Source organism: Elgaria multicarinata, chromosome 4 (assembly GCF_023053635.1).
Source record: "Elgaria multicarinata webbii isolate HBS135686 ecotype San Diego chromosome 4, rElgMul1.1.pri, whole genome shotgun sequence".
Lineage (NCBI taxonomy): Eukaryota > Metazoa > Chordata > Lepidosauria > Squamata > Anguidae > Elgaria > Elgaria multicarinata.
In genome coordinates this window covers 92,996,847-93,023,057 of record NC_086174.1, presented here as the reverse complement: position 1 = coordinate 93,023,057, position 26,211 = coordinate 92,996,847, and the positions used below count along the sequence as shown (strand labels likewise).

The 26,211-nt window shown below is 42.0% G+C and overlaps 1 protein-coding gene across 1 annotated transcript in view; it reads left to right on the top strand.

The window, feature by feature from the left end:
* Positions 1-26,211, top strand: part of FIG4 (FIG4 phosphoinositide 5-phosphatase) — an 85,652-nt gene that overhangs the window by 26,759 nt on the left and 32,682 nt on the right. The window contains exons 10-14 of the mRNA XM_063124796.1: positions 5-102; positions 16,989-17,122; positions 17,816-17,932; positions 25,380-25,425; positions 25,577-25,725. Coding sequence (XP_062980866.1) covers positions 5-102; positions 16,989-17,122; positions 17,816-17,932; positions 25,380-25,425; positions 25,577-25,725 — 544 coding nt within the window. The remainder of the gene's footprint in view (positions 1-4; positions 103-16,988; positions 17,123-17,815; positions 17,933-25,379; positions 25,426-25,576; positions 25,726-26,211) is intronic.

Genomic DNA, 26,211 nt, shown 5'->3' with positions numbered 1-26,211 from the left:
CTAGTGGATCAGGCGGACCCATTTGCACATGTAGCTGCTCTTCACTTTGATCAGATGCTCCAGAGGTTTGGCTCCCCAATAATCATTTTAAATCTTGTGAAGGTAAAACATTACATTTTCTTAATTTATGTGCATTGTTTCCTCAAGTTATGAACTTTGCTATGGTTTAGATTTATTTCTTTACATTTATTCTTGCATGTCTGCATTCCTCAGAGTGAAAGACTATTAAGTACAAGATTTTGTTCTTGGGTTTGGGGAATAATGTAGGTTAATTGCACTAACTTAAGTTATTGTAGAAAATACACTGTTGAGTTTCACAGACCACTTTTGAATCTCACAGAACTCTCCATGAGGGAATGCATTTGTGATCAGCACAGCAGCTACCTTCTAATTTGTAAATATGATCACTCGTTGCTTTGATTAACTACGTTTGCTTGGTAACTTCGATACTGTCCTTGTCAAGCCCTCTCCCCACCATCCCTTCCAAATGCTTCCTAGAATGTAAAGACCCCACGGGTATGTATTTGTACTCCTACAGGTCAATAGTAGAATCTGATTAGCATTAAGCAAATAATCCATCTTCAGAGGGAGGACTGTGCTCTGAGAAAGCATGTATGATGAACTGTACTCTTCCTCAGGAGTCCAGTCCCACAATCAGTTTGGAATTTGGGAAGAATCAACTTTCCCAATGCTACCTTGCACTTAGGAAAAAGTGGAGAAGAGACATCCTCACTCCTTCCATTATAAATCATGGAATTGGGAAGGGGGATCAAAGGAGGTCTTAGGAACATAGGAAGCTGTCTTATCCTGTCTGCATTTAGATGTCATGATAAATGATAGTTTATCATCATGGGAATGAGTCACAGAGTGTCTTGCTCTTGCACTCTTTCTCTTCCCCTAAAGCCTCCGGCATGGCTGCAAGTAGGAGATTGGAAGCCTTCAGTTCCCGTTTTAATATTGTTTTTGCCATCGCAGCAAATTTGGCAGTGAGCTGCAAAGCTTTCAGTTCCCTGTTTTGTTAACCTCAACTTGTTGTTATGTCAGAACCCAGACAAACCATGATTAATCTTAATTCTGGTTTACTGAAACAAGTCAACAGTCCTTGAGTTATGAGTCAGGCCATTGGTCCATTTGCCTCAGTATTCTCTATATCAGGGGTATACATCTTTCAGAGGTCTGGAGCAAATTTCTTCCTCCACCCTGCCCCACCCAGAATCCACCCCGGGCCACACCTCTTCCCCCTGCCATCCTTCTGCCAAATTTGCTGATAAAATGCAGTGGCTGGGGCAGGGTGGGGGGAAATGGTGGTTTGCCCCTGAAGTCCAGTGTTGGGGCCATGGCAAAAAAGAGCCTATTTAGCTTTGTTTTAAAGCTAAGTAAGCCTTTTCTGCAGCTGGCACACTGTCAGATTTTGTTGGCAAACCACCAATATTGTTTTTGCCACCACAGCAGATTCAGCAGCAACAGTGGGCAGCAAAGGTGCACAGAAGCCCAAGGCCCCCCCAGTAGTACAGTGACTGGGAGTAGTTCTCCAGGGTTTCAGACTGTAGTCTTTTCCAGTCCTACCTGGAGATGCCAGCAATGGATCTGGGACCTTCTGCCTGCAAAGCATGAGTTCTACCATTGAACGGTGCTCCTACTAATCTTCCTTATTGTAGATTCCCATTATTGTGAGAGTATTAAGACAAGTGGAATCTGCACAATTCCTGAAAGCCAACTGGCCACTCTTAAAAGTAAAATTGGAGTTCTAACAGGGTTTGTTTTTTTTGAAAAAAAATATTATTGATAATACACCCTGTGGATTTTAAAGCATTTTGTGCCAGTATTTTACATTTGTGGTTTTAAGAACTTCTGCCAGAACTGTGTAATTGGCATAATTTGGTGTCTAATGCTTATTTTAAAGACCGAAACTTTCTTCTCAGTTCACCTTAACTCTGACAACTTGTAAGGCAAAATTTATCTAAAACGTCTTCATTAGTGTGTTGAAACTGCTTAATGAGGATGGTAAATTGATAACAGATGACAAAGAAAAGGCCAAAGTGCTCAATTCGTACTTTGGCTCAGTCTTCTCCAAAAAGCGTGTCTATGACCCCCCTGGACAAAGTGAAGTACAAGCTGAAGGGGCAGGATTGCAGTTTAAGAATGATAAACAAATGGTCAAGGAATATCTAATTTCTTTGAATGAGTTCAGATCTCCAGGGCCCGATGAGCTGTATCCTAGAGCAATAAAGGAGCTGTCGGAAGAACTCTCAGAATCACTGTTCTGTTATCTTTGTGAAATCATGGAAGACGGGTGAGGTACCGGATGACTGGAGAAGGGCTAATGTTGTCCCTATCTTCAAAAAGGGCAAAAAGGAGGAACCTGGGAACTATAGACCAGTCAGTCTGACATCCATCCCTGGGAAAATTTTGGAGCAGATTATAAAGAAGTCAATCTGTAAGCACCTTGAAAATAATGCAGTGATTACTGATCTCATTTTTTGATGGAGTAACCTCCCTTGTGGATTGTGGGAATGCTGTGGGCATAATATATCATGACTTCAGCAAAGCTTTTGACAAAGTGCCCCATGATATTCTGATTAACAAACTAGCTAAAAGTGGGCTAGATGGAACAACTATTAGGTGGATCCACAGTTGGCTACAGAATTGGGCTCAAACAGTGCTCATCAATGGTATCTTCTCAAACTGGGGGGAGGTAACAAGTGGGGTACCGCAGGGCTCAGTACTGGGCCCAGTGCTCTTCAACATTTTTATTAATGATTTGGATGAGGGGGTGCAGGGAACACTTATCAGATTTGCAGATGACACAGAATTGGGTGGGATAGCTAATACCCTGGAAGTCAGAAACAAACTTCAAAGTGATCTTGATAATTTGGAGCTCTGGGCTGAAAGGAACAGAATGAAATTTGATAGGGATAAATGCCAAGTTCTACATCTAGGAAATAGAAACCAAAGGCGCAGTTACAAGGTGGGGGATACTTGGCTCAATAATACTGCAAACAAGAAGGATCTTGGAGTTGTTGTAGATCACAAGCTGAATATGAGCCAACAGCGTGACATGGCTGCAAGAAAGGCAAATGCTATTTTGGTCTGCATTAATAGAAGTATAGCTTCCAAATAGCCTGAGGTACTGGTTCCCCTCTATTCGGCACTGGTTAGGCCTCATCTTGAGTATTGCATCCAGTTCTGGGCACCACAATTCAAGAAGGACACAGACAAGCTGGAGTGTGTTCAGAGGAGGACAACGAGGATGATCAGGGGTCTGGAAAGAAAAGCCCTATGAGGAGAGACTGAAAGAACTGGGCGTGATTAGCCCGGAGAAGAGAAGATGGGGAGACATGATAGCACTCTTCAAATTCTTGAAAGGTTTTCACACAGAGGAGGGCCAGAATCTCTTCACAATCCTCCCAGAGTGCAGGACATGGAATAATGGGCTCAAGTTACAGGAAGCCAGATTCCGTCTGGACAGCAGGAAAAACTTCCTGTCTATTAGAGCGGTACGACAATGGAATCAATTGCCTAGAGAGGTCGTTGGCTCTCCCACGCTATAGGCATTCAAGAGGCAGCTGCACAGCCATCTGTCAGAGATGCTTTAAGGTAGATTCATGCAATGAGCAGGGAGTTGGACTTGATGGCCTTATAGGCCCTTTCCAACTCTACTATTCTGTGATTCTATGATTCTGTGATAAATATCCTAATCTTTTGGCTTTTCTCAGCAGTCATGGAGCATATGGCCTTGGGCCTTTTCTTTCTCATTCATGTTAATTTACAAAAACAACAAAAAAGACACTTTTGATTTCTTTAGAACATATATTAGTCAGAGGGAACTGTGCAGTGGAAAGAAAGCTAACCAAGAGCAATCCAAACAGTTAATATAATTTCACTTGCTTTGTTCCAGGATTCTTGCAGAACAGCTGCTCAACAGCAAATCTGACATTCCAAAGTTCCATTTGCTTAAGAGAAGAGTATGCAAGTCCTGTAGGAGTATTTGAATGTGACTCTTGCTCAGTCTCTCTCAGCTTCTATTATTGGCTCAGCCTAGGAGAAAAGTCATTTTAGTTTAATTTAAGTTAAACATATACAAGTCACTGATAGGAGGTTCCTCACTCGAGCTTCTAAACCGAACAGGCACAGCCATAAAGAGGCAGGCAAGTGATTTTAATGGACAGTTGTTCATAATGCTGGAATTCAAACACAGCAAGGCAGAAAAAGTTGTTATAAGTCCAACTTCTTGATAAATGTTTCTCAAGTTACCAGGATTGCAGTGCTCTAGAAGGAGCTACCTCTTCAGATCTTCTGTATCTTCCCAAATAATCAGAATACCTTTACAAAACATGAGGCAATAAAAAAGTTTGAAAATAGGAAAACATCCCTGCAGTGATTCAAGAAATAATGAAAAAACCCAAACCAAAGTTGTGCAGATTTTCCTTTCCTGCACCTATAGGAGGAAGGGTGTCATAGAATGTGACTCTGTTTGAACATAATAGCGGTGGCAAATCGTAAGTTAATCCATGTATTGTGGGGACATGCGCCATGTCTCAGCCATGCATGAGATCCTTTCTGTTTCCATTAACAATCCTTAATGTGGCTTTTGAGGGTTGTTTCCATAATGTCCAAACAGCAGCTCTTGGGGTTCTTCATAACTCCAAGTTAACCCAAGAACAAGCCATGATTTTATCTAGGGTTGTTTAACTTATGAACAACTCTAAGTGTCTCTGTTTGAACATCATGGAAACAACCTTCCAATGCATCATTCGAGGTTTATTAATGGAAACAGGAAGCGGTGTAGATGCAGCACACGTCCTTGCAATTCATGGGTTAATTAACCCATGATTTGCCACTGGATGCTGCTGTTACGTCCGAATAGCACCAGTGGGTAAGCCATTTATTATCAAAGGGAACTTCTCATCTAAGAGGCCAGACCTGGAAAAGATGTGAAGTGAATCTGATAGCTTCGGCTATGGGTCGGTATATAATAATAATAATAATAATAATAATAATAATAATAATAATAATAATAATAATATAAATAAATTGCCAGTTACTAGTGGCTATTCTTCCTCCAAGCTCCAGAATCCCTCACAAGTTGGTCAATGTTACTGATAGAATTATTGAGTACATAGCATCAGCTTGTTTTATTGGCTGTCTAGGTAAGCACATTTTCTAGGTGATGCAGTCACGTTTAGACTACATGCGCATAGGAGGCTTAGAGCCAAAGATGGAGGCAAGAGACTGTAGTTACAAGAGTGATGATTCACATGTGACATCTTTAAATTGCTGTATCCAGCTGGTGGAGGAGAACTTGGACCCAAGCCAGGTGCTTCTTGTCATAGCTCTTTAAAAACTGGAAGAGATGGGGGAGAAAGCTGCATATGAGACCAAAAGATTCATTAAAATAATTAAAACCAATCCTGAAGATTGCTGGAAAATAAAAAAGCAACAGATGGGAGAAGGTTTCACGCTAGCTCCAAAATATTAATAAAAGGTTGTCGTTCATAGCAGGAAAAATCTTGTGATGACCAAGTGTTTGTGGGTCTCTTACTAGGTGTTGAGAAAGGTCTGAAGCCTGTTGGTCAGCAGGTATTTATCTTGATGTTCTATCTTTTACTAAAAGGAAAGGACATCTTACAAACACACACACACACACACCTTCATCAGTGCTTGTTTGCATTAGGAAATTCCCTTTTCTCATTTACATTCTCCTTCTGATGTTGGTCGTTCTGCCTTAATATGTTAGGTACAATCAGCATTTGCTATTGTATTAAAAAGTCTGTAAATTATCAATTGGCCATCCATCTAGCCTCACCCAGTGCCAACTCTATTGAGGTAACGCTTAGTCTGTTTTCCAAGAACAAAAGCAGTCATGTTTCGTTTTGTGAATCTCTCCTTATTATTATTTATTTATTTATATAGCACCATCAATGTACATGGTGCTGTACAGAGTAAAACAGTAAATAGCAAGACCCTGCCGCATAGGCTTACATTCCTTGGAAAAGGACCCCTTGATTCACAGTTTATTAAGTATTTTTAAAATTGCACATCATGTACTATTGTTGTTAAGCCAATGCCTGATCTTTTATATGTATATTTTTGTCTCAGCAGAATTTGTATGATGAGCTACTACTCATAGACAAGACATGATAAACAATGAATGCTATTTATAATGAACTGACTTGGACTTTATTTATTTATTTATTTATTTATTACATTTCTATACCGCCCAATAGCCGAAGCTCTCTGGGCGGTTCACAAAAATTAAAATCATACTAAGACAATCAACAGGTTAAAAGCACAAATACACAATACAATATAAAAAGCACAACCAGAATAAAAACCACGCAGCAAAATTGATATAAAATTAAAATACAGTGTTAAAACAGTAAAATTTAAATTTAAGTTAAAATTAAGTGTTAAAATACTGGGAGAATAACTGACCAAGTTGTGTGTGTGGTGGTGGGGGACTGGCAACTGGATGGGAGGGAGAATAGAATGGAGTGGGTGTAGAGGAAAGAGACCCAGAGATAAAAAGAGTAGAGAGAACCTTCTAATTGTCTGGAGAAGTCATTTTGTGGTCCACACTGAGAAGCTATTTTTAAATGTTGCCCAGGATGAAAATAAGAGCAGTGGAAAAATCAAAGACTTTAAGGTAGTTGGGATTGGGCACCAGTGTATTCACCCCCACTGTACTCTACCCCTCAAAAGGAAGCAGCAAAGAGAAGAGTTCCTGCTCTTTCTAACTGATCTCTTAATAAATGTGAACCATTTACAAATAATCTTGCTAATGCAAATTCCAAAGCAAATGTAGTTCTTTGTACTTCTGTTATAAGCCACTCACTTCCAGCCTACACTGAATAATCCAGGTCAAGCTCTGAGTGGTTTACAACAGTCCTGCAGTGTTGTACAGAGGTGGTAGACACTTAATGCATTGGATGTTGGGTTGAAGTTGAGAGCATCACTTCCCAAAAGCCTGCAGTGCTATGCATTGCTTTTATTCCAACATTTGTGAGTTAGTCTAAGAGAGTGGAATACATCAGCCTTGAAGTGTAGTTCACTGTTATATCCTTGTTGCAGATTGGAGGTAGCGTACCGCAGCCTTGCAGTCTAGTCTACTGTTAATACTGCAAGCCAGAGGTGGGGCTAAAGCTGGTTTAGAGTCCCAGCCCCCATCTTTACGGAGGCACTTTGGCACCGCAAGGCGCCTTGCACCTGCACTTGCCTTCCTTCCCGGCATCTGCACAGGGAGGAAGGCAAGTGCGATTGTTCCTTCAGCCCAAATCAAGCATATAGTTGAATGCAGAAGCTACATACTCCATTGACTTGCATGCAGACTGGTTGCACTTTTAAATGGTCAAAAACTAAAAAAATAAAATAAATACTTCACATGAAGTCAGAGCCAAGTTATACCAGAAAATTCTTACTTTTGTTTTTTTTAATCCCCTCAGCCACAGCCTCAGAAAACTCAAAAACACCAGGGAGAAACTGCAGTGTTCTGTTCTATGCCCCCACTGGTATATCCTAAGACAGGGGTGGGCAACTTGTGGCCCTTCAGATGTTTTGGCCTGCAATTCCCATCATCCCTCGGCATTGGCTATGGTGGCTAGGGCTGTGTGCAGTATTATTGTTTTTTATATTTGTGTTGTTGTGGTGGTGGGTGGTGGTGTATATATTTTTTTTAATAATAATTTTTATTTTTTTCCAGCAACAACATCTAAACGAACATCACGCATAATACATACAAACAAAGATACATATAACATCTACAATTACACTAAAAAAAAACATTTAAGGGAGAGGTTAGGATATATATATATATATGCCCTCTTCATGCCAGAAATGCCCCTTAATTTCTTAATTACCCTTTACATGTCCACCCCATTTACATACATCGGGTTCACAGAATTATGCTTCTTGGGGGTGGTGTATTAAGAGAAATCTCGGTTCTCTCCAGTCCCTGTTTAGTTAGAACAGCACCCCACACCTCACCCTACATAAGGGGAAGTGTAATGGATGAGGCACTTTGTTTGAGCTATCTGTCTATAGTTCAGCACTTTGGAAAATTTAGCTCCTTGTTTACCACCTAATAGTAGATAAAGTGTACATCTAGGATTGTTTCATGTGTTCCAATGCCATGATAGATTAAGTGGCTTATTAACCTATCATGGGTTATCGTGTTGTCTGTCGGGAATTTTTTATCCCATGATGGGTTCTTCTTCGTGGTCTCTATGCATCACACATATGGGCTTTGCACCTTCTATAGCTGAGTGGAACGTTTTTGGCGGGAACCCCTCCCCCACGCTACCGCGCATGTCCATGGGGTTCCCGCCCTTACCTCAGTTCTTCGTCGTCCGCCATCGTGCATAGACCAGCTTAACCGAACCTCTAGCGTTTTCTAGTTAACTTACTCATTTCTTTCTTCAATCTCTTCATTCTTCACTTTCTTCCTAATTCTTCTTTCTTATCTATATATAAAAAATATATATATATATTTAATTGTAGATAGTTTTCTCTCAGCGACTTCGGTCGCCTGAGGCCCGTATGGCAACGAAAGCCCCGTTTAGGAAGTGTGTACGGTGTGGAGCGAAACTTCCTCCGACGGACGGGCACTCCCTTTGTCTCGTTTGTTTGGGAGAAGGACACGTGGTGGAAGCCTGCCACCACTGTATGTCGTTCACAAAACAAACTAGGAAGCATAGAGCCGACAGACTTCGCTCTATATTGTGGGAAAAAGCTCTCAAGGCTACTGAGGCTCCCAGTATGGAAAAAACGGCAGTTGGTAAGTCCGTTACTGAAAAAACGGCAATCCGTAAGTCCGTTACCGACAAACCAGCAGACCGCAGCACTGAGGTGCAAGCCAGAGTTCATAGGGCACAGATACCCCTCACACCTGGCCGGTCTTTGACGAGTTCTATGGCAAAGAAGATTTCAAAGAAAGCCAGAACTCCTAAGCCTTCTTCTGAGCTGGAGAAGAAGAAGAAGAAGAAGAAAAAGAGGGACGCTGAGAGATCCACCCTAGCGTCTCCTCGAGCGCCTGAGGCGGTTAGGAGTCATTCTACTCCTCCCATTGCTCCGATCGCTTCGATGTCGAGGCCTCCCTCGGCATCGAGATCTCAGTCGGTGCCGATGGCCACGGTACCGACGCGCTCGCTCAGCCTTTCGGAGGGCGAAATAAGAGATTCTGCGTCAGCGGCTTCTTTCCAACAGCCTACAAGGCCTCAGACGTTGCAGGGATTAATCCCAATACAACCGTCGCCAAGACTTACACCTCGCCGTGAATGGGATGGAGCTTCCAGATACTCCGATCCTCACTTGGGATACGAAGACTACGAATGGGAGCAATACCGTCCACAGCACTACCTTCCGGATCGAGAGAGTCCCCGGGAAGGTTACTACGCGCAACCGCCACCTATGACAAGGATGTGCCGATTACCATTACCTGCATCGCCTGACCATCAGGCATCGAGGGTGTCTACTCCTCGACACCGTATGCAACCTTCGGCATCGACCGAGGCAGTTCCCACGGTACCAACAGACCAACTTCAGTTACAAGTGGTTACGATGTCTTCTCCTGAGCAAGACTACCCGTCAGACTCGGAATCGAGGGTGTCTGCAACTCCAACGATGCCCTCGCCGGAGGATGAGGTTCACGATAACGACCCTTCCTCTCCGTCGGACGATATGGTCAGGTTCTCTGACCATATGCTTAGGATGTCACAGGCATTAGGACTAGATATCCATCAAACGGATGAATCGGTTGTGGATCCCATTTATGATGTGTTCCAAACTACTACCAATCAAAGACTGGCTATCCCCATTCCACATGCATTGAAGCAAACTGCTCAAGAGTCTTGGAAGACACCTGCTGTGACTCAGGCTACATCTAAAAGATTAGAGACTCTTTATCGAGTCCAGGAGGAAGGCGCAAAATTTTTGGTTCAACATCCAAAGCCTAACTCCATAGTGGTTGAGTCAGCCCAAGGACAATCTCAAAAGGCACATTCGGCACCGGTGGATAGGGAAGGGAGGAAATTAGACCAGACTGGCAGAAGGATTTATTCCTCTTCTTCCCTAGGCATTAGAGCGTCATCATACGAAGCGACGATGGCGAGGTACCAGCTTTTCCTATGGGAAAAGATGGGTTCATTATGCGAACACCTCCCGGAGGACAAGAAGGAACTGGCGAGGGTATTTCAAAATGAGGCTTCAGCCATCGCCAGGCAGCAGTTATCCACGGCTCGACACCAAGTGGACTGCCATTCGAAGTCCATGATGGGCGCAATATCTCTAAGGAGACACGCGTGGCTCAGATCGGCTAATCTGAGCCATGAGACCAAGTGGAGGATAGAAAGTATGCCATTCGATGGCGAGGGACTTTTTCACTCTAACACCGATGAAACACTGGATTCCATCTACAAAGCCAGAACAACGGCTAAAAAGATGGGATTCACTGCTCCTCCACCGCAGTACAGGCCAAAGAGATGGATGAGACCGTCAATGCAACAGCACCAGCAATACCGGCCTCAGTACCAGCCTCAACTTCGGCAGCAGCAACAGCAGTTGCAAAGGAAGAGGCCATACCAGGGCCGATATCAACAAGACAAGAGGCAACCTGACTTTTCTAAAAAGCAGCGTGTTTGACTCTTCGGCCCCAGATCCACCCCCTTTTGCGAACCGCCTAGCACCCCGTTACCATCTATGGGAGTCAATTACAACAGACTCCTGGGTGCTCACTATCATCAACTCGGGCTATGCCATCGAGCTCGATGCCCTTCCTCCTTTTTCCGGCGTGAAAGTAACGACTCCATCCTCTCCTCTGCTGCTCGAGGTACAGACCTTGCTATCGAAGGGAGCCATCTCTCCTGTACCCGCAAAGGAACTCAATCAAGGATTTTTCTCTCGTTACTTCACGGTCCCGAAAAAAGATGGAGGTCTTCGACCGATCATGGACTTAAGACAACTGAACAAGTTCATCACCCCGAGGAAGTTCCGTATGACAACGGTTGCTTCAATTCTACAGCTTCTACAAAAAGGCGTTTGGTTCGCAGTGGTGGATCTGAAGGATGCGTACTTCCATATCTCCATCAGGAAGTCGCATCAAGCTTACCTTCGGTTTTCGATCGGTACATCCCAGTACCAATTCACCGTTCTTCCGTTCGGGTTGGCCACGGCGCCGAGGGTCTTCACCAAAGTCATGGCGGTGGTATGCGCCCATCTAAGGCAGAAAGGCATTTACGTTTATCCATACCTGGACGATTGGCTCCTCGTAGCAGACAACAGCGAGACGCTTCAAACGGACATACTAACCACCCTCAACCTATTGGACTCGTTGGGGCTTTGGGTGAACCACGAAAAGTCATTTTGACCCCACAGCAGAGATTGGACTTCATAGGAGTAACCCTATCCTCTCGAGACGGAAGAGCATACTTACCTTCAACCAGGGCGAACACTTTGCAGCAGTTAGCCATCGACATCGAGAGCCGCCGGAAAGTATCGGCTTGGACAGTCCAGAGACTATTAGGCCTGATGGCAGCCACTACGGCAGTCATCAGGTTTGCAAGACTCAGAATGAGGGTATTGCAGGCCTGGTTTTTAAGGACTTTCGATCTCAGGCTCAATGCTCGACGAACTTACCTTTCGTTACCGAAGCAAGTCAGGGCATCGCTGAAATGGTGGTTCTCGATGTCGACTCTTCTCGAAGGCGTTCCATTCCAACAACAGGCGCCTTCGGTAACGATCACGACGGATGCATCCTTAGAAGGATGGGGAGCTCATTGCAACTCCCTTACTGCTCAAGGTCGTTGGCCTCGATCACAGAGAGAACAGCACATCAATCACCTCGAACTCATGGCTGTAGAAAATGCAATAAGAGCATTTGCACAGTTGATCGAGGGCAAGAATGTCTTGATCGCGACGGACAATACTACCGTGGTGGCATACATCAACAGGCAGGGTGGAACAAGATCACACCCTCTGAACCGGTCTGCACTCAGGATATGGAACTGGTGCATAAAGAGAAGGACTTACCTGACGGCGATCCATGTAGCCGGCAAGGACAACGTTATTGCGGACTCCCTCAGCAGGTCCTTCCCTGTCGACCACGAGTGGGAACTCGACGCCGAGGTGCGGGAAAGCCTTTTTCTATACTGGGGCCACCCTGCTGTCGATGTCTTCGCTACCGAAGACAACACAATTTGCGCCAAGTATTGCAGCAGGGCAGGAAGAGGAAAGCACTCTCTAGGAGACGCCTTCACCAGGACTTGGAGAAGAAATCTCCTGTACATGTTTCCTCCCTTCCCACTATTGACAAGGGTGCTAGCCAAGATCCAGATGGACAACTCCAACTGCATCCTGATCACGCCGTGGTGGCCTCGACAGACGTGGTTCTCTCACGCTCTTCGGTTATCGAAGGGGAATTACATCAGGCTCCCGTCGACACCGAAGCTCCTGTCTCGACACCAGGGCAAGGTTCGACACGCAGATCTGTCGACCCTCAAGATGACTGCATGGAGGATAACAGCCACTCCTCCTCTGGGACCAGAGTTTTGACTGTGGACCACATTATATTAGCAGCACTAAAGCCTTCCACAAGAAAGACTTATGCGGCAAAGTGGCAAAGATTTCAGAACTTTGCTTCAAAAGATGGTCAAATACCAGAATCTTGCCATTTGTCTTTCATCCTCAATTATTTATTGACACTCTTCCAGCAAGGACTTAAGCTCGCATCCATCAGGGTTCACCTTGCTGCGATTACATCTTTTCACCAGGGTATAGATGGTTTTACACCTTTTACCCATCCAACAACCAAGAAATTCTTGAAAGGTCTTAAGAACACGATACCGACTGTGCAGAGTATCGTGCCGCCATGGAGCCTGTCGGTTGTACTACAGGCATTGACACGCAAGCCTTTTGAGCCCATGGCTTCGACAGACCTTAGGTTGCTTACCTTAAAGACTGTCTTTTTAGTAGCCATTACATCGGCAAGACGGGCAAGTGAGCTTAAAGCTCTCAGGATAGATGTCCCATACACTATCTTTCACAAAGATAAGGTTGTGCTACGCACAGACCCAGCCTTTCTACCTAAGGTAGTGTCTACTTTTCATCTGTCCCAGCATATTACTTTGCCTGCTTTCTTTCCTAATCCAACTACACCTCTTGAGTCTTCCTTGCATACTCTCGATGTAAGAAGGGCTCTTGCTTTTTACAAAGACAGGACAGAGACTTTTAGAAAAACAAAGCAATTGTTTATTTGTTATGGGGAGCCTTCTAAAGGACTCCCTGTCTCTTGCCAGCGGTTGTCACGCTGGATAGTGGAGACAATAGAATTGGCCTACTCTATTTCTAAATTAGAGTTAGTGAAACCTGTGACGGCTCATTCCACCAGAGCTGTTTCAACATCGGTGGCCTTCACCAGAGGTGTTCCCTTGGCAGAAGTCTGTAGAGCCGCAACGTGGTCCAATCCATCCACGTTTGTCAAGCACTACAGTTTGGACACCCGTGCGAGGCAGGACTGCTCATTTGGGAGGACAGTGCTTTCAGAGATCTTCAGATGATGCACCAACCCACCTCCAAAGGTATGTCAGCTTGCTACTCGCCCATATGTGTGATGCATAGAGACCACGAAGAAGAAATGCAGGTTGCTTACCTGTAACTGTAGTTCTTCGAGTGGTCATCTATGCATTCACACAACCCACCCGCCATCCCCACTTGGTGGTGTGAGACTTAAAAATAACACTGTTATATTATGGAATGTACTTTATTTTATTACACTCATGTTTATGGGGGCACAATGTCGGACTCCTGTAAACTGAGGTAAGGGCGGGAACCCCATGGACATGCGCGGTAGCGTGGGGGAGGGGTTCCCGCCAAAAACGTTCCACTCAGCTATAGAAGGTTCCGGTCTGGTCTCTGCGCAGGCGCAAAGCCCATATGTGTGAATGCATAGATGACCACTCGAAGAACTACAGTTACAGGTAAGCAACCTGCATTTATTTGGCCAAAATAGCCCACTCTGACAACCCACGTTCTGCAGTGTGTGTTATTGTGGGTTATTGTGTCGTGTGGTGGTCGCAGTGGGTTATTTCGGTTGCCTAAGGGTGGGGGAAAGTTCCCCAATACTGAGCATGCTCAGTGGGCACCAAATGCTGGCTGACTGGTAGAGTGGGGTGGGGAGGAAGAATGGAATGGGTTTGCTTGAAACCTGAAAGAAAGCCCTTCAACACTGCAGCAATTTTATTGCAAGGCCCCATTTGTTTGAATATCCAAAATGTTATGTAGCAACTCAAGCTTTCAGTGTGTCTGATATTAAAGTATACTGAAAAGCTAACATAGTGTGGTTTTCAAGAAGCTGTTTTTATTCCTAAACCTCTTAATGACTCAAAGATTAGGTATGATTCACAATGTGAACTTTTTGTACTGGATTTTTTAATTTCTTTCTACTGCGTCGGCTGTTCAGCACTGTCAACCTATGAGTTCACCCCCTTCTCTCTCTTTCTCTCTCTCTCTCTGTGTTGTTGTTTTTGTAAATGAAGTGCTGCAAGTTTTTAACTTGGTAAATCCATCAGCTGAAAATATAAACACATTTCCCCCCTGTTTGGAAATGTGCCTTGTAAGAAGCCAAGCACGAGGCTGCTGTAAACAACATTGGACATAGCTGGCAATAAAATGGTTTTGGCGCTTATATTTGTAGATGGAGTTAGAGCTATAATGTGAAGTCAGCTCACATAATTTTGCCACATGAAAATCACTATATGCTCTTATTCACAGGGCTTTTGGAGTGTGGCTGAAAATGTGTTTCTCTGTAGGTGCTTAAGACCAGGATGTTAAAATTAATGCTCTCCCGCCACTCATGTGTGGAGGAGGAAGAGGAAGCATTATATCCTATACATGTGAGCAAGCATTGAATCAGTGCCCTAAACAAACAAGGAAACCTTTCTAATTTGAGTATTTATATTTGTTGGATAATCATTGAGGGAGGAAGCAGCAGCCAGGCACCTCTCCACCGTGCCTGGGTCCAGCTCCAGCTGAGAGCCCCCTCCCTCCTGCTGTCAACTGTAAATGCTGAACTTTCCAACTAAGATTGTAGTGCCTGAATTTGCTTTCCTTTCCCCCCTCCTCCTCCTCCTCCCTCCCAATCCCCTTTCCTTTTGTGTCATGTCTTTTAGATTGTAAGCCTGTGGGCAGGGACTGTCAAGAAATACTTTTGTTAGCCGCCATGAGAGTCTTTTTTGGCTGAATGGCGGCATAAAAATCCTTAAATAAAATAAAATAAAAAATGTTAAGGTCAATCTGTGGTGGTGGGGTTTTAAATGGCATTTGCTTGCTTAGTGTGATGTGGAAAGGGGCAGTAATTAGTGCAATGTCTTTCCTGGTTATTTATGCAATTATGACTTCCATGGCATATATTTTAACAATATTGTATTCTAAAACACAGAAGAAGCTTCAGAATTTGGCACCAAAGACATCTTCTTCTGCAAAAAAAAAAAAAATGTTGTCAGTGTGTAAATCTCACTCCTTTACCTTTAAAAAAAGATTCTCAGTATTTTCTGCAGAATGTTCGTCATGTGTGTATATGCCTCAAGATATAATCTTTTTACGGGCCCAGTAAATGCTGGCCTCCATTATGTTCTGCTTTTGCTCTTATTTTTTCTGCTCTGTTTCTATTTCCTTTTTAACCTTTCTGACTTATTATTCTATCACTTCTGTACTGTGAAGCCACAAAGGTTATGCAAGAGAAACAGAAGTCTACTGACAACATAAAAGACAGGTGACACAAGTGAGATGGCAGGGGAGGGAGGAAATCACAGAGAAAAGGGACAGGAGATGGGATGTGAGAAAAGCGAACAGCTACGTGTGACTTGCGTTTGAATAGGGTATATAGCAAAGTGTGTATATATGCTCCATATATATGCTCGTTAAGGACATATGTTACAGTTTGAGTAAGTTTGGGTTTAAGATGGTAGAATTAAAGCACTGCTTATTTCAAATGTTCTGGGAGTTGGGAGAAACCTGAATACTGAGGGGTTTAATTAAATGGGGATGCTATATTCATACAGAATAATGTTTCCAGCATATGGGTGGGTGAGGAGTGCATGGGAAGCACAAATAATTTTGTGTGCCTTCATGGTAATAGGCCCATAATTTTTCAGAACTCAGGATTTCCCAAAGTGTGGCTGACATTTCTGATGCTACTTAGAATTCTATTTTTCCTATCAACAACTACCACTTTAGAATCACTGGGGGGGGGGAATGCAAATAAGCTGGGTTGGAGGAAATCCCAGGCTCTACAAAATGAGCACGATGGAAATATTCGGCAGTATCATATTTGACACTATCAATGATTTAAATTACGTTGTACTAGCATGAATGACTTCTAGCGCAATGCCAAAAGCGTTCGCTTGTGAAATGGGTTTCTCTGCTTATGCTAGTTTAACATAATTTATGTTAGTGCTAATGCTAACTCCCATTTATTGTGAGTTCCCTGCGACTATTTTATTCATTTATTACATTTTTATACCGCCCAATAGCCGAAGCTCTCTGGGTGGGTCACAAAAATTAAAACCATTCAAAGTATAAAACAACAGTATAAAAACATGACATAAAATACAATATAAAAGCACAACCAGGAGAAAACTAGCAGCAGTGCAGAAATACACATTTTAAAATACAAATTTAAAACAGCAAAGTTAAAATTTAGTAAGCCATACTGACTCTTCTTATTTGCGCTGATAACATCTGAAACGAAAGTATGTTCATAAGATCCCTGCACCTAACTTTTCGGTTGAGTAAAATGAGCAGGTGGTCAGATCTGCCAGTGGTTGACTTTCTATGGTTTTGCCACTCTGATATCCTTAGTAATTGTCTCCACAAAGGTACGGGTTGCATTCATATCCTGCAATTCTTTAGCATTATAACTGTTAATATGTGTGTTCTGTCTCTTGCGAATTCGTACTTGGTGTATGCATACAATTTTCAATTCATGTTTCTTTTTGAAGGAGCGTGAAAAAAGAAAACATGAAAGGATATTGAGTGAAGAGCTTGTTGCTGCTGTGACCTACCTCAATCAATTTTTACCTCCTGAACATGCTATTGTCTATATTCCTTGGGACATGGCCAAATACACAAAGAGGTGTGTGTGTGTCCTTTCCTCTAGAGCAGCATCACAAATAAAACAAAATAAGAAGGAAAGTGGCATTCTTTACCTTTTGTGGACCTGGAGAAGTTCAACTTCACCATCTTCCATTTAGTGTATCGTGGGAACCTAGATGGATTGTGTACCATTTGTTTTTATTAGCATTTGAAAATCAAGGTAACTAGTCAGAAGCTCTTTGGATTCCTTAGGCCAGGGCCAGGCAACTTCAAGAGGTTCAAGGACTATTTGTTGCTGCCACAAATTTCAGCAGTGTGGTGGCGGCGGTGGGCTGCATATTGCCCACCCCTGGGTTCACATGGCCTCATCACTTCATTTTCTTTGAACTGCTTATCCAAAGTGTCTGTATGAGCAATACTAGCTGAGTTATCTGATCACTAGTGATCTCTCCTTCTGGAGATGCTATAAAGGTGGGTTTGTTTGTTTGTTTGTTTGTTGCTATACAGATATGAAAGTGGCTAATAGGTTATGGCTTTACTGCCAATGTATGAGTTCCACTTTTCAAAGAATTCCTATCTTCTTTTTAAGCTGCATCAAAATATTGCTTTTGATACAATGTATGCAAAGTGCAGGAGAGGCTGGTATAAACTGAAGCGAAGGTGTTGAAGATGTTTTTCCAACAAGGAAAATAAGTCTCTTGGGTTCAGTGTGTTTGTTTTTCTTCCCATTTAGCAAACTGTGCAACGTGCTTGACAGACTGAACGTGATCGCAGAGAATGTGGTAAAGAAAACTGGCTTCTTCGTGAATCGGCCAGATTCCTACTGCAATGTCTTGCGCCCAGATGAAAAGTATGTATATGAGAGAGCTCTGTGTTTTATGTGATCATTTTAAAAGATTTTAAAAGCAGTTTGAAATCGTCATTATCATTAACGACCAAATGCTCATCCAGTATGAAATTATGCTCCATTCATTTTCATAACAACAACAACAACGGGTAACCTGTATCTTTGCTTGTCGTATGACAGTGTTTTGTGAATTGGGTTGTGAGCAAATTTCTTATACTTTTTATTTTATGCAGTTTTTGCTTTCCTGGAAAGTGATGACAAACAGTTCTAAGAGCAGTAATTGAAGGTTACCAGTAACTTCTTCCTCCCTTCATTTTGAAGGATTAATGTTGTCAGGAACTCCAGCGATCCTGAGGGGAATGTTTCCTTGTTCCTCCTCTGTTTATTTCTGTTGATGCTCTGGGACACAGGGAATCTATGTCAGGAACCATGGAGCTCCCTGCCCCCCGCCCTGGGGCATCTCCCAAAGTGTCACCTAGCAGACTCTCAGCCAAAAACTAGTAGCTGTCTGCTGCTGCTGCTGCCTGTGCTGCCAAGAGGGCTTTTGGGAAGTAACTGAGGATTATGCTTTGAAGCAGAGGGGGAGGGAAATGAAATCTAATCAAATGTAGAGGGAAGAAAACAGGCATGTGGGGAATGTACATTTTAAAAAGCATGGTATGGGATGAAATAAATAAAGTGGAATGAAATAAAAAATGTATGATTAAAAAAACCAGAAGGGTGAGATGGGGAGAGGGTACCTTCAACTAGATATAATAATAATAATAATAATAATAATAATAATAATAATAATAATAATATATTTCTTACCTGCCTCTCCGATTGGATCGAGGCGGGGAACAACAGCAAGCATAAAATACATAAAATACTGATTAAAAACGTAGTATACACAGTTAAAAAACCATCCTAAAGCCATCCTAAAAGTATCCTAATACAAATAAAAAGAGGGGGGGGACAGAGGGGTGTGTGTTCGTACATGTGTTTACTTATGTGTGGCCCCCTAGTACTGCTTGGTGTGACTCTTGGGTTCAAAAAGTTTGTGCATCCCTGCTCTTGAGGACAGTAAAGCAACAGTCCAAATTTGGTTAATGTATTTATTAATTACAGCGTTATCCCACTTTTATTCCATGGAAATCAAAGCGGCATTCATAACTTTCCAGGTACTGACTAGATCCCAAACCTGCCTGCAGGTATCATGCTTGTATCATGTGCTTTCAGACCATGCCCTGGTCCCCGCTGGACAGCTTCTATGAACTAAACAGGGAACGCTAAACTAGTTTATCCTATAAGAATCTGCCCTATATTGAGTTTCTCTGGCTGATTTTGCAGCCTTCTAGACAGGTTGCCCTTTTTACTCACAAAACCAGCTGAGCACCAGGATTAGATGGTTGAAGAAGTCTTATTGCATAATTATCTCATCGTGTTTGTTAAGATGACAGCACTCTTGTATATGAACTGTTGTCTCTTGGATCATTTGAGTTTGGCCAATTTGAAGCTTATTTTGTGAATTATATAACGATAACAAGACCCCAATCCAAAGAAAGTTCATTGGTTAGTCCTACTTAGAGTAGGCCCATTCAGTGGTTCTACTCTACATAGGACTGATGTTGGTTACTTCCCATTGTGTTTCCCCATAGAAATCAGCGGGATAAATTAGTTGCATCTAATTATTCCATTAAATGGCACTTAAGTGCAGCTAACATGTTATGATTCACGGTTGAACAGGCCTAATTATTCTAGAAGAAAAATGCTGTCAGGACTTGTACAACCTTTATTATTTCCCAGTCATTAACTTTTAAATCCACGCTATTGTCAAGGTGCTATTGGTGACAATCTAGTTCTGTTTCTCGCATGCTAATCTAGTAATATATTACGTAGACATAATAAATGGCTTTTAATATATTTGTTATGAAATCATTTATTATCTACCCTTCAGCATCAGCTCTCAGAGTGTACCATTTCAGGCTGTGAGTTCTGATGACGCTCTGTGACATGGTTTGGGTTGCAGGGTTCTGTTCTGGGTCAGGTCTGGTTAGATCAGGTTTCTCAGGAAGCAAGACAAAAAGAGATCAGTACCATGGAAAATTTCAGTTGATGCTGGGAAGTTACACAGGACTAAGGTTTAAATGGAAGTGTTGCTGGAGTTAGACTGGTTGGCCTTGCCTCCATTCTGGCTGAGGCTTCGTCTCTTAAAGGGGCATGGCTGGTTTTTGCAATCTCCACCTCCAATAGCATGGGAGTGGCTGTGTCATGCTAATTCCCTCATGGCCTGAGTTTTTAGAGTCTGAGGATGGTAATGCAACCTCTTCTGAATGCAGGGAACCTAACCCCTGGGGTCTTTCTTGAGAGCTGGGTCTCAGGGAAGTAGAAACCTGATGATGCCTTTCATTAGCCAAATCTTCTCCTTGAACCATTAAGTCTGGAGCTTCTTCTTCTGAGGACAAGAATTGGAATATTCTGAGGACAAGGGTTCAGGTCCTGGTCTATGACACAGAGCAGTGTGCAGTATAAGATATAAAAGACAGCCAATACAATAAATAAGTTGAAAGCAGAAGTCAGCTTTAGGAAGGCTTCAGTCCAGAGCGAGGAGCCAAGCTTGAATACAGACTTCTACAACGGGGTGGGCAACTTGTGGTCCTCCAGGTATTTGGGCCTATGGCTTTGCTGGCTAGGGCTGATGAATGTTGTAGGCCAAAACAACTGAGGGGAACCACAAGTTGCCCACCCCTGTTTTATGGGGGACCTTTTCCATCCACACCCACTTCCAATTGGTTGTCTCCTGCAGCTCTCATCTAGCCTATCTAGAAGAAAGAGGAGAGAGAAAAAAGAGAAAGCAAAATAAGGGGAGAATGTTAGAGCTCAGAGGGGAGTTGCATTAGTTCCTACTCTCAGAAGAGCTTGGGAGGTTGCATGTTGACTCAGTGCATGTGAAGCCTGGGTATGTGAGCCAGCTGATTCCCTTTTGATACAGCCAAATGGCATTAAAATGGTTTTAATTGGACATGCAAGCCTGGATAGATATTGGTATCTCCCTCCCTGTTGAGTTCCAAGGATTGGCTGGCACACTCCAAGAATAGACAAGTGAGGTGCCCTTGGTTTTGTTTTTAGCCACAAGTTCCTGGTCAGCCATGCAAAGAGATCACTGACTCAGCAAAGAGCCTCTTCCTACTTCATTGTAGTCTTGGACAAAATAGCCCACAGGGTTTTTCTTACCCAGAACTGACAATTAGTCATCTTCTACTTGCCAGGCCTTCTGTGACTAGTATTGCTTTCCAGGCAGGTGCAGATAAGGAGGAGATGTCTCTGCCATTGGTGAAACTCCATTCTGTCTCCCTGTGCCCTTTTTCCTGAAGTTCCAGGATCAGATCATCACTGGATAAAACATGATGCCCAGTTTCTGTCCTTGAAGGTAGCAGCCTCCCCCATTGCAGTTGCCTTATTTGATAACATTTTCCTCTTGGCCATTTCTAATGCTGTTGGAGACCAGATTATCTTCCCCCTTATTCCTTCTGTGCCCACAGCCTTGTAAGGACTTTAGTTGACCTTTGGCTAATAGGTTTCTTTTCAGTGTGTTAGTCCTTGCTCCCTGTTCACAGTAGTTTTCGTTGGAAGTGATTGGAAAGAAGATATCTGAATTAAATTGCTCAACTCAACTCCTGAAAAGGAGCTTTATTCAAGCTGTGATTGACTTGCTGCATAGAGAAAAATAGCTACTCACTGTTCAGGGAGGCTCTCTTTGTTCTTCTAAGTAAAGATATAATTATATGGATATAATCATATAGAAACAAAATCTTCCAGATTGAAAGCCCATCAGTAGAGATCACGTTGTCCAAGTCATATGTACGGTATGTTTTATAGGAAATACAAACACTATTTTAGCATGTAATAAGATCTGCCCCACATTGGGTCTTCTCTGGATGGTTTGACACCTGGCAGATACGCTATGCATTCCAAACATGAAGTCAGTTTCCGCAGAAATACCATTGTGTTGGATGCATTGTTGTGCAGAGCAGAAATCTGCAAACTGGATGATCCTGCAGGTAGAAGGGGAGATTTTCTGATTCCCTCCTGCAGCCCCCTATGTTTTTTAAAAAATCTTTTCTGGAGGGTTGGGAGACCCTCCAGAGTAGTATGTGAGTTGGTGCTAGAGGCTGCCCCAACTCCTTCCATCAGTGGGAAGTTAATTCCAATTACCTCCACCAACAGAAGGAGCCCTTCTGTTTGCAGCGAGAGAACTCTGGACTCCCAAGACATTGAAATCATTGTCACATGCACATTAACACATTTGTGCTCTTGTTCTTCTCCTATTTGTTTCAGTTGGGATCTTAGTGTAGTCATTGAGATATATTGCTCTTCATGCATGCAGCAGATAATTTGGAACAGCCTAAGAAGCAAAATACAAGTCTTAAGTGTGCGTTCTGAAAAAGGTTGCACGTGTACTGGTTGATTGCATTCATTACAGTTTATGAATTTGAGACTAGTTATACAGTTATTGATCTACCGCATGCAATTGCTTGATATTACTTGTTAATATATTTTCATGTATTATTCAACAGTGAATAAGCCATTAATATTAAAGAATATTATTAACAGGCAATTCATTTAAAGGGGAATGTGAGCTGCTCTTGGGAACAATTTGTCTTGAGGCTCAACATTTCTATTTTATTGCAAAACATACAGCATCATCTATATGCTAATAGCATTTGCAGCACTACTCCTACAGGAAGACGTGATAACATTTCTCAGTCTTTGGATATTTGCAGAAAAATAGCCTTTTGTGAGTCAACTGCTCTTCCAAAGAAGAAAAGTTCCCATCCAAATTAGACTTGCCAGGACCATAATCTCACTCTTGCGTTCCCAAGAAGGGATAAAGCAGGATCAGTAGTTTTTACCCTTTCCCAGTGTCTGGGCTGTAGGAGAACGTTCTCTACATGATCTCACTTATAGGCTGCATTCAGACAAAACAATAGTCAATGGTGGGTTAATAGTCAACTTGATGGTTGATTATCAAAGGGTTACTCCCTACACAACATGATTATAATCAACTGTGGTGTGGATTAAGGCCAGAGTCAAGTTGATTATTAGTCAACAGTATTTGATTGACACATCCTCTGTCGTCTCTCCCCCTCTCAGTCCTCTCGCTGGTGTCCCATTAGCCATTGTGAGTTCTGCTGGCTAGACTAGAGTGGCAGCTGCCATTGGTCACTCTTGCCAGGGGAATCTAGTCACCGAAAATAACCAACTGTTTGCAACAAAATAGTCAACGGTGCCCGACAGACGACACGATAACCACTGTTTGTTCAAATAACCAATTCTGCACAGTGTTGGCTATTAGCGTTGGTTATTTTGGTCGAATAACCAACTGTGGTGTGAAAACGTTCTAACAGACGACACAATAACCAATCGTTGACTATTTAAGCCACCGTTGACTATTCAACACACTGTTGGTTATCGTGTTTTTCGAACCCAGTCATAGTGATCATAGAATAGCATTAAATGTTTAAGTTTTATTTTTAAATTTTTATAAGAATGTTTTATTTTTAAATTTGTATTTTACTTTTATTTTATTTTTTAAACAGGAAAATAGAAGTACAGAACAGGTGATAAATCAATTTCCATATCCATATTTCATTTTAAAATCAGTGAAAATCAAGAATATAGTCACATATATCCCGAAATGTATTGTGCCAGGAAGTAACAAAGCCACTCCATTTCTCAATAAATCCATTTTCAAATATCTGATTCTCTCTTACATCAATGTAATGATAATTTCATCATAGAATAGTAGAGTTGGAAGGGGCCTATAAGGCCATCAAGTCCAACCCCCTCCTCAATGCAGGAATCTACCTTAAAGCACCCCGACAGATGGCTGTCAAGCTGCCTCTTGAATGCCTCTAGTGTGGGAGAGCCCACGATCTTCCTAGGTAATTGGTTCCATTGTCGTACTACTCTAAGTGTCAGGAAGTTAGCAAGATCCCAGATCCTGAAAAACTACTCAGATTAAGGAGGAGTGATACACTTTTTCCAAAATGAAGCAGTAGAAATTTTAGCTGCTATTAACAAATTAATAACAATTTCTAAATTAGGCATTTCTATGCAATTCTTTAAATTACAATGATGTCTAAAGGGTCCTTTATTATGTAATAAGCTCAATATATAACAAAATAAATGTCCAATATATTACTTTTGTACAATATCAAAATATATGCATATAATCTGCAACTCCAACAATCTGTAACTCTTTTTAATCTTGTCTGGTAGTATATACCATTGGTGCAAAGTTTTAACAAAAATGACTTTAAATTAAATGCAGTTCCTTGTTCTCCACATTCTCACTAATCCATTTCCAGACCTCTTTTGACCACACCATTTGTAAATCTTTTTTTCCATTTTTAAAAAAATGTCTGTTAAGTTAGTAAATTCTTTAATATCAAGTTGATCTTGCCAATCAGACCTTTATTAGAAGGAGCCAGATAGCACTTCTGTATTGGTGGCAATTCCCTGTGCCTGCAATTCTATGCACTTGTATTCAGAAGTAAGTCTCGTTGAGTTCAATGGAACTAACTCGGGGCCTCTTTTGCATCTTCCCTCTTTCCCGAGTTGCCACTGAAAATTTGTTACTGAAAATCCATCACCGAATTTGTCACCATGTACCATGGCAGCACTGGCATTTCTAACAGGGTGTGTGGCCCCCAGTGGGTTCTGTGGGGGAAATTGGCCCTGACTGTTGCCAAACTCTGGTATGTAGGATTATAGCCTAAGAGGACCATATGTTTATATGAGTGGATATATAACATGTTCAAACCGAAAAAACTGGCATAGCCTCATATTGTGCTAATTAATCCTTTGCTTTGCATATTGAATAATGTAATAATAGAATTCAGCCCTTCCAAATCCTTAATTCAAAAATATGTTGTCCCATTGAAAAATATTTCCTAATATATCTCTTTCATTAATTTATTCATTTTAAAAAATGTGCAGGAAGAGATTCCTGGAGCAGTTTACCTTGCCCAGACCCCCCCAAATAGTCTTCCCTCAAAGATTTTAAAAAAGCACATAAATATCTTTCTGATACCAGACTACATGATTTAAAATCAGATATAGATTTCATTTTGCTCATACATTTGAACCCAATTATTGTTAATCCTAGACTGAGAGTGAACTGAAAGCTAAGTCTGTACTTTTCTTTATATAAGCTGACTTTTCCACAAGCTTGCTCTGCACTGTGACCTTCCTTGTTTACTGCAGCCACTCAAGGTTACTCTATTAAAGCAGAGTTGTGAGAACTAAGTTTCTACAGAATTATCTCCCTTAGGATTCAACCTGGATCTGTAAGTTTCTACAGGATTCCCCCACCGCCAAGATTTCACTTTATTGACTCAGAGAAGATGGATGGAACAGAGTTCTTACAATAAAAATGCTCTGTGACATATACTGTTCTGTCTTACAGGTGGAATGAGCTAGGAGGATTTGTGGTTCCCACTGGCCGTTTACAGGTATTGATTTGAAACTGATGTTATTATGGGTCAGTATTTATACAAAAAGCCTCTAAAACTATCACTGCAATATCCTGAATACGAATTTGACATTTACTGATTGGTTTTGAACTAATTATTGGCCCTGAGTTTAATAACAATTCTTTCTTAGACAGGAGTTCTTCGAACCAATTGTGTTGACTGCTTGGATCGCACTAACACAGCCCAGTTTATGGTTGGGAAATGTGCTTTGGCATATCAACTTTATTCCTTAGGGCTGATTGACAAACCCAATCTCCTGTTTGACACAGATGCTGTTAGGTAAGACACTTTAGACGGTTATTTCCTCCCTGCAAGTGTTAATAGAAATTTAACAATTTCCTTTTTCATTATTGATACTTTTCTACCTGACGTATTTCGGCACATCATTTTAGTTCAATACGACTATTTTAACTCCTCCAACCTTTTTCTGTTTGGGTAGATAGACTTGTCTGAGAGATGGTAAAAATAAAATTGAGACTTTCAGCTAACTGGCTCTCTTTTATTAACTTCATGAAATCTGTCTACTTGGATGGCTTATTGATTTAGGCATTTTCCTATTCTATAAAGATGTTTTTTTGGTTTGATTAAAATGTGATATTTGTATATTTTGCAGAGATAAAAATATAATAATCCAAATGTTTGAGAGTTGCTGTCAGAATTGCTTTAATTATATCAGTGAAATAGCCAACCCTAGATACAGAGTCTTTAATATAGGATCTTTTCAAGGAAGTGTATTACCAAAGCAATCTAAGCAATTTTGTTTGT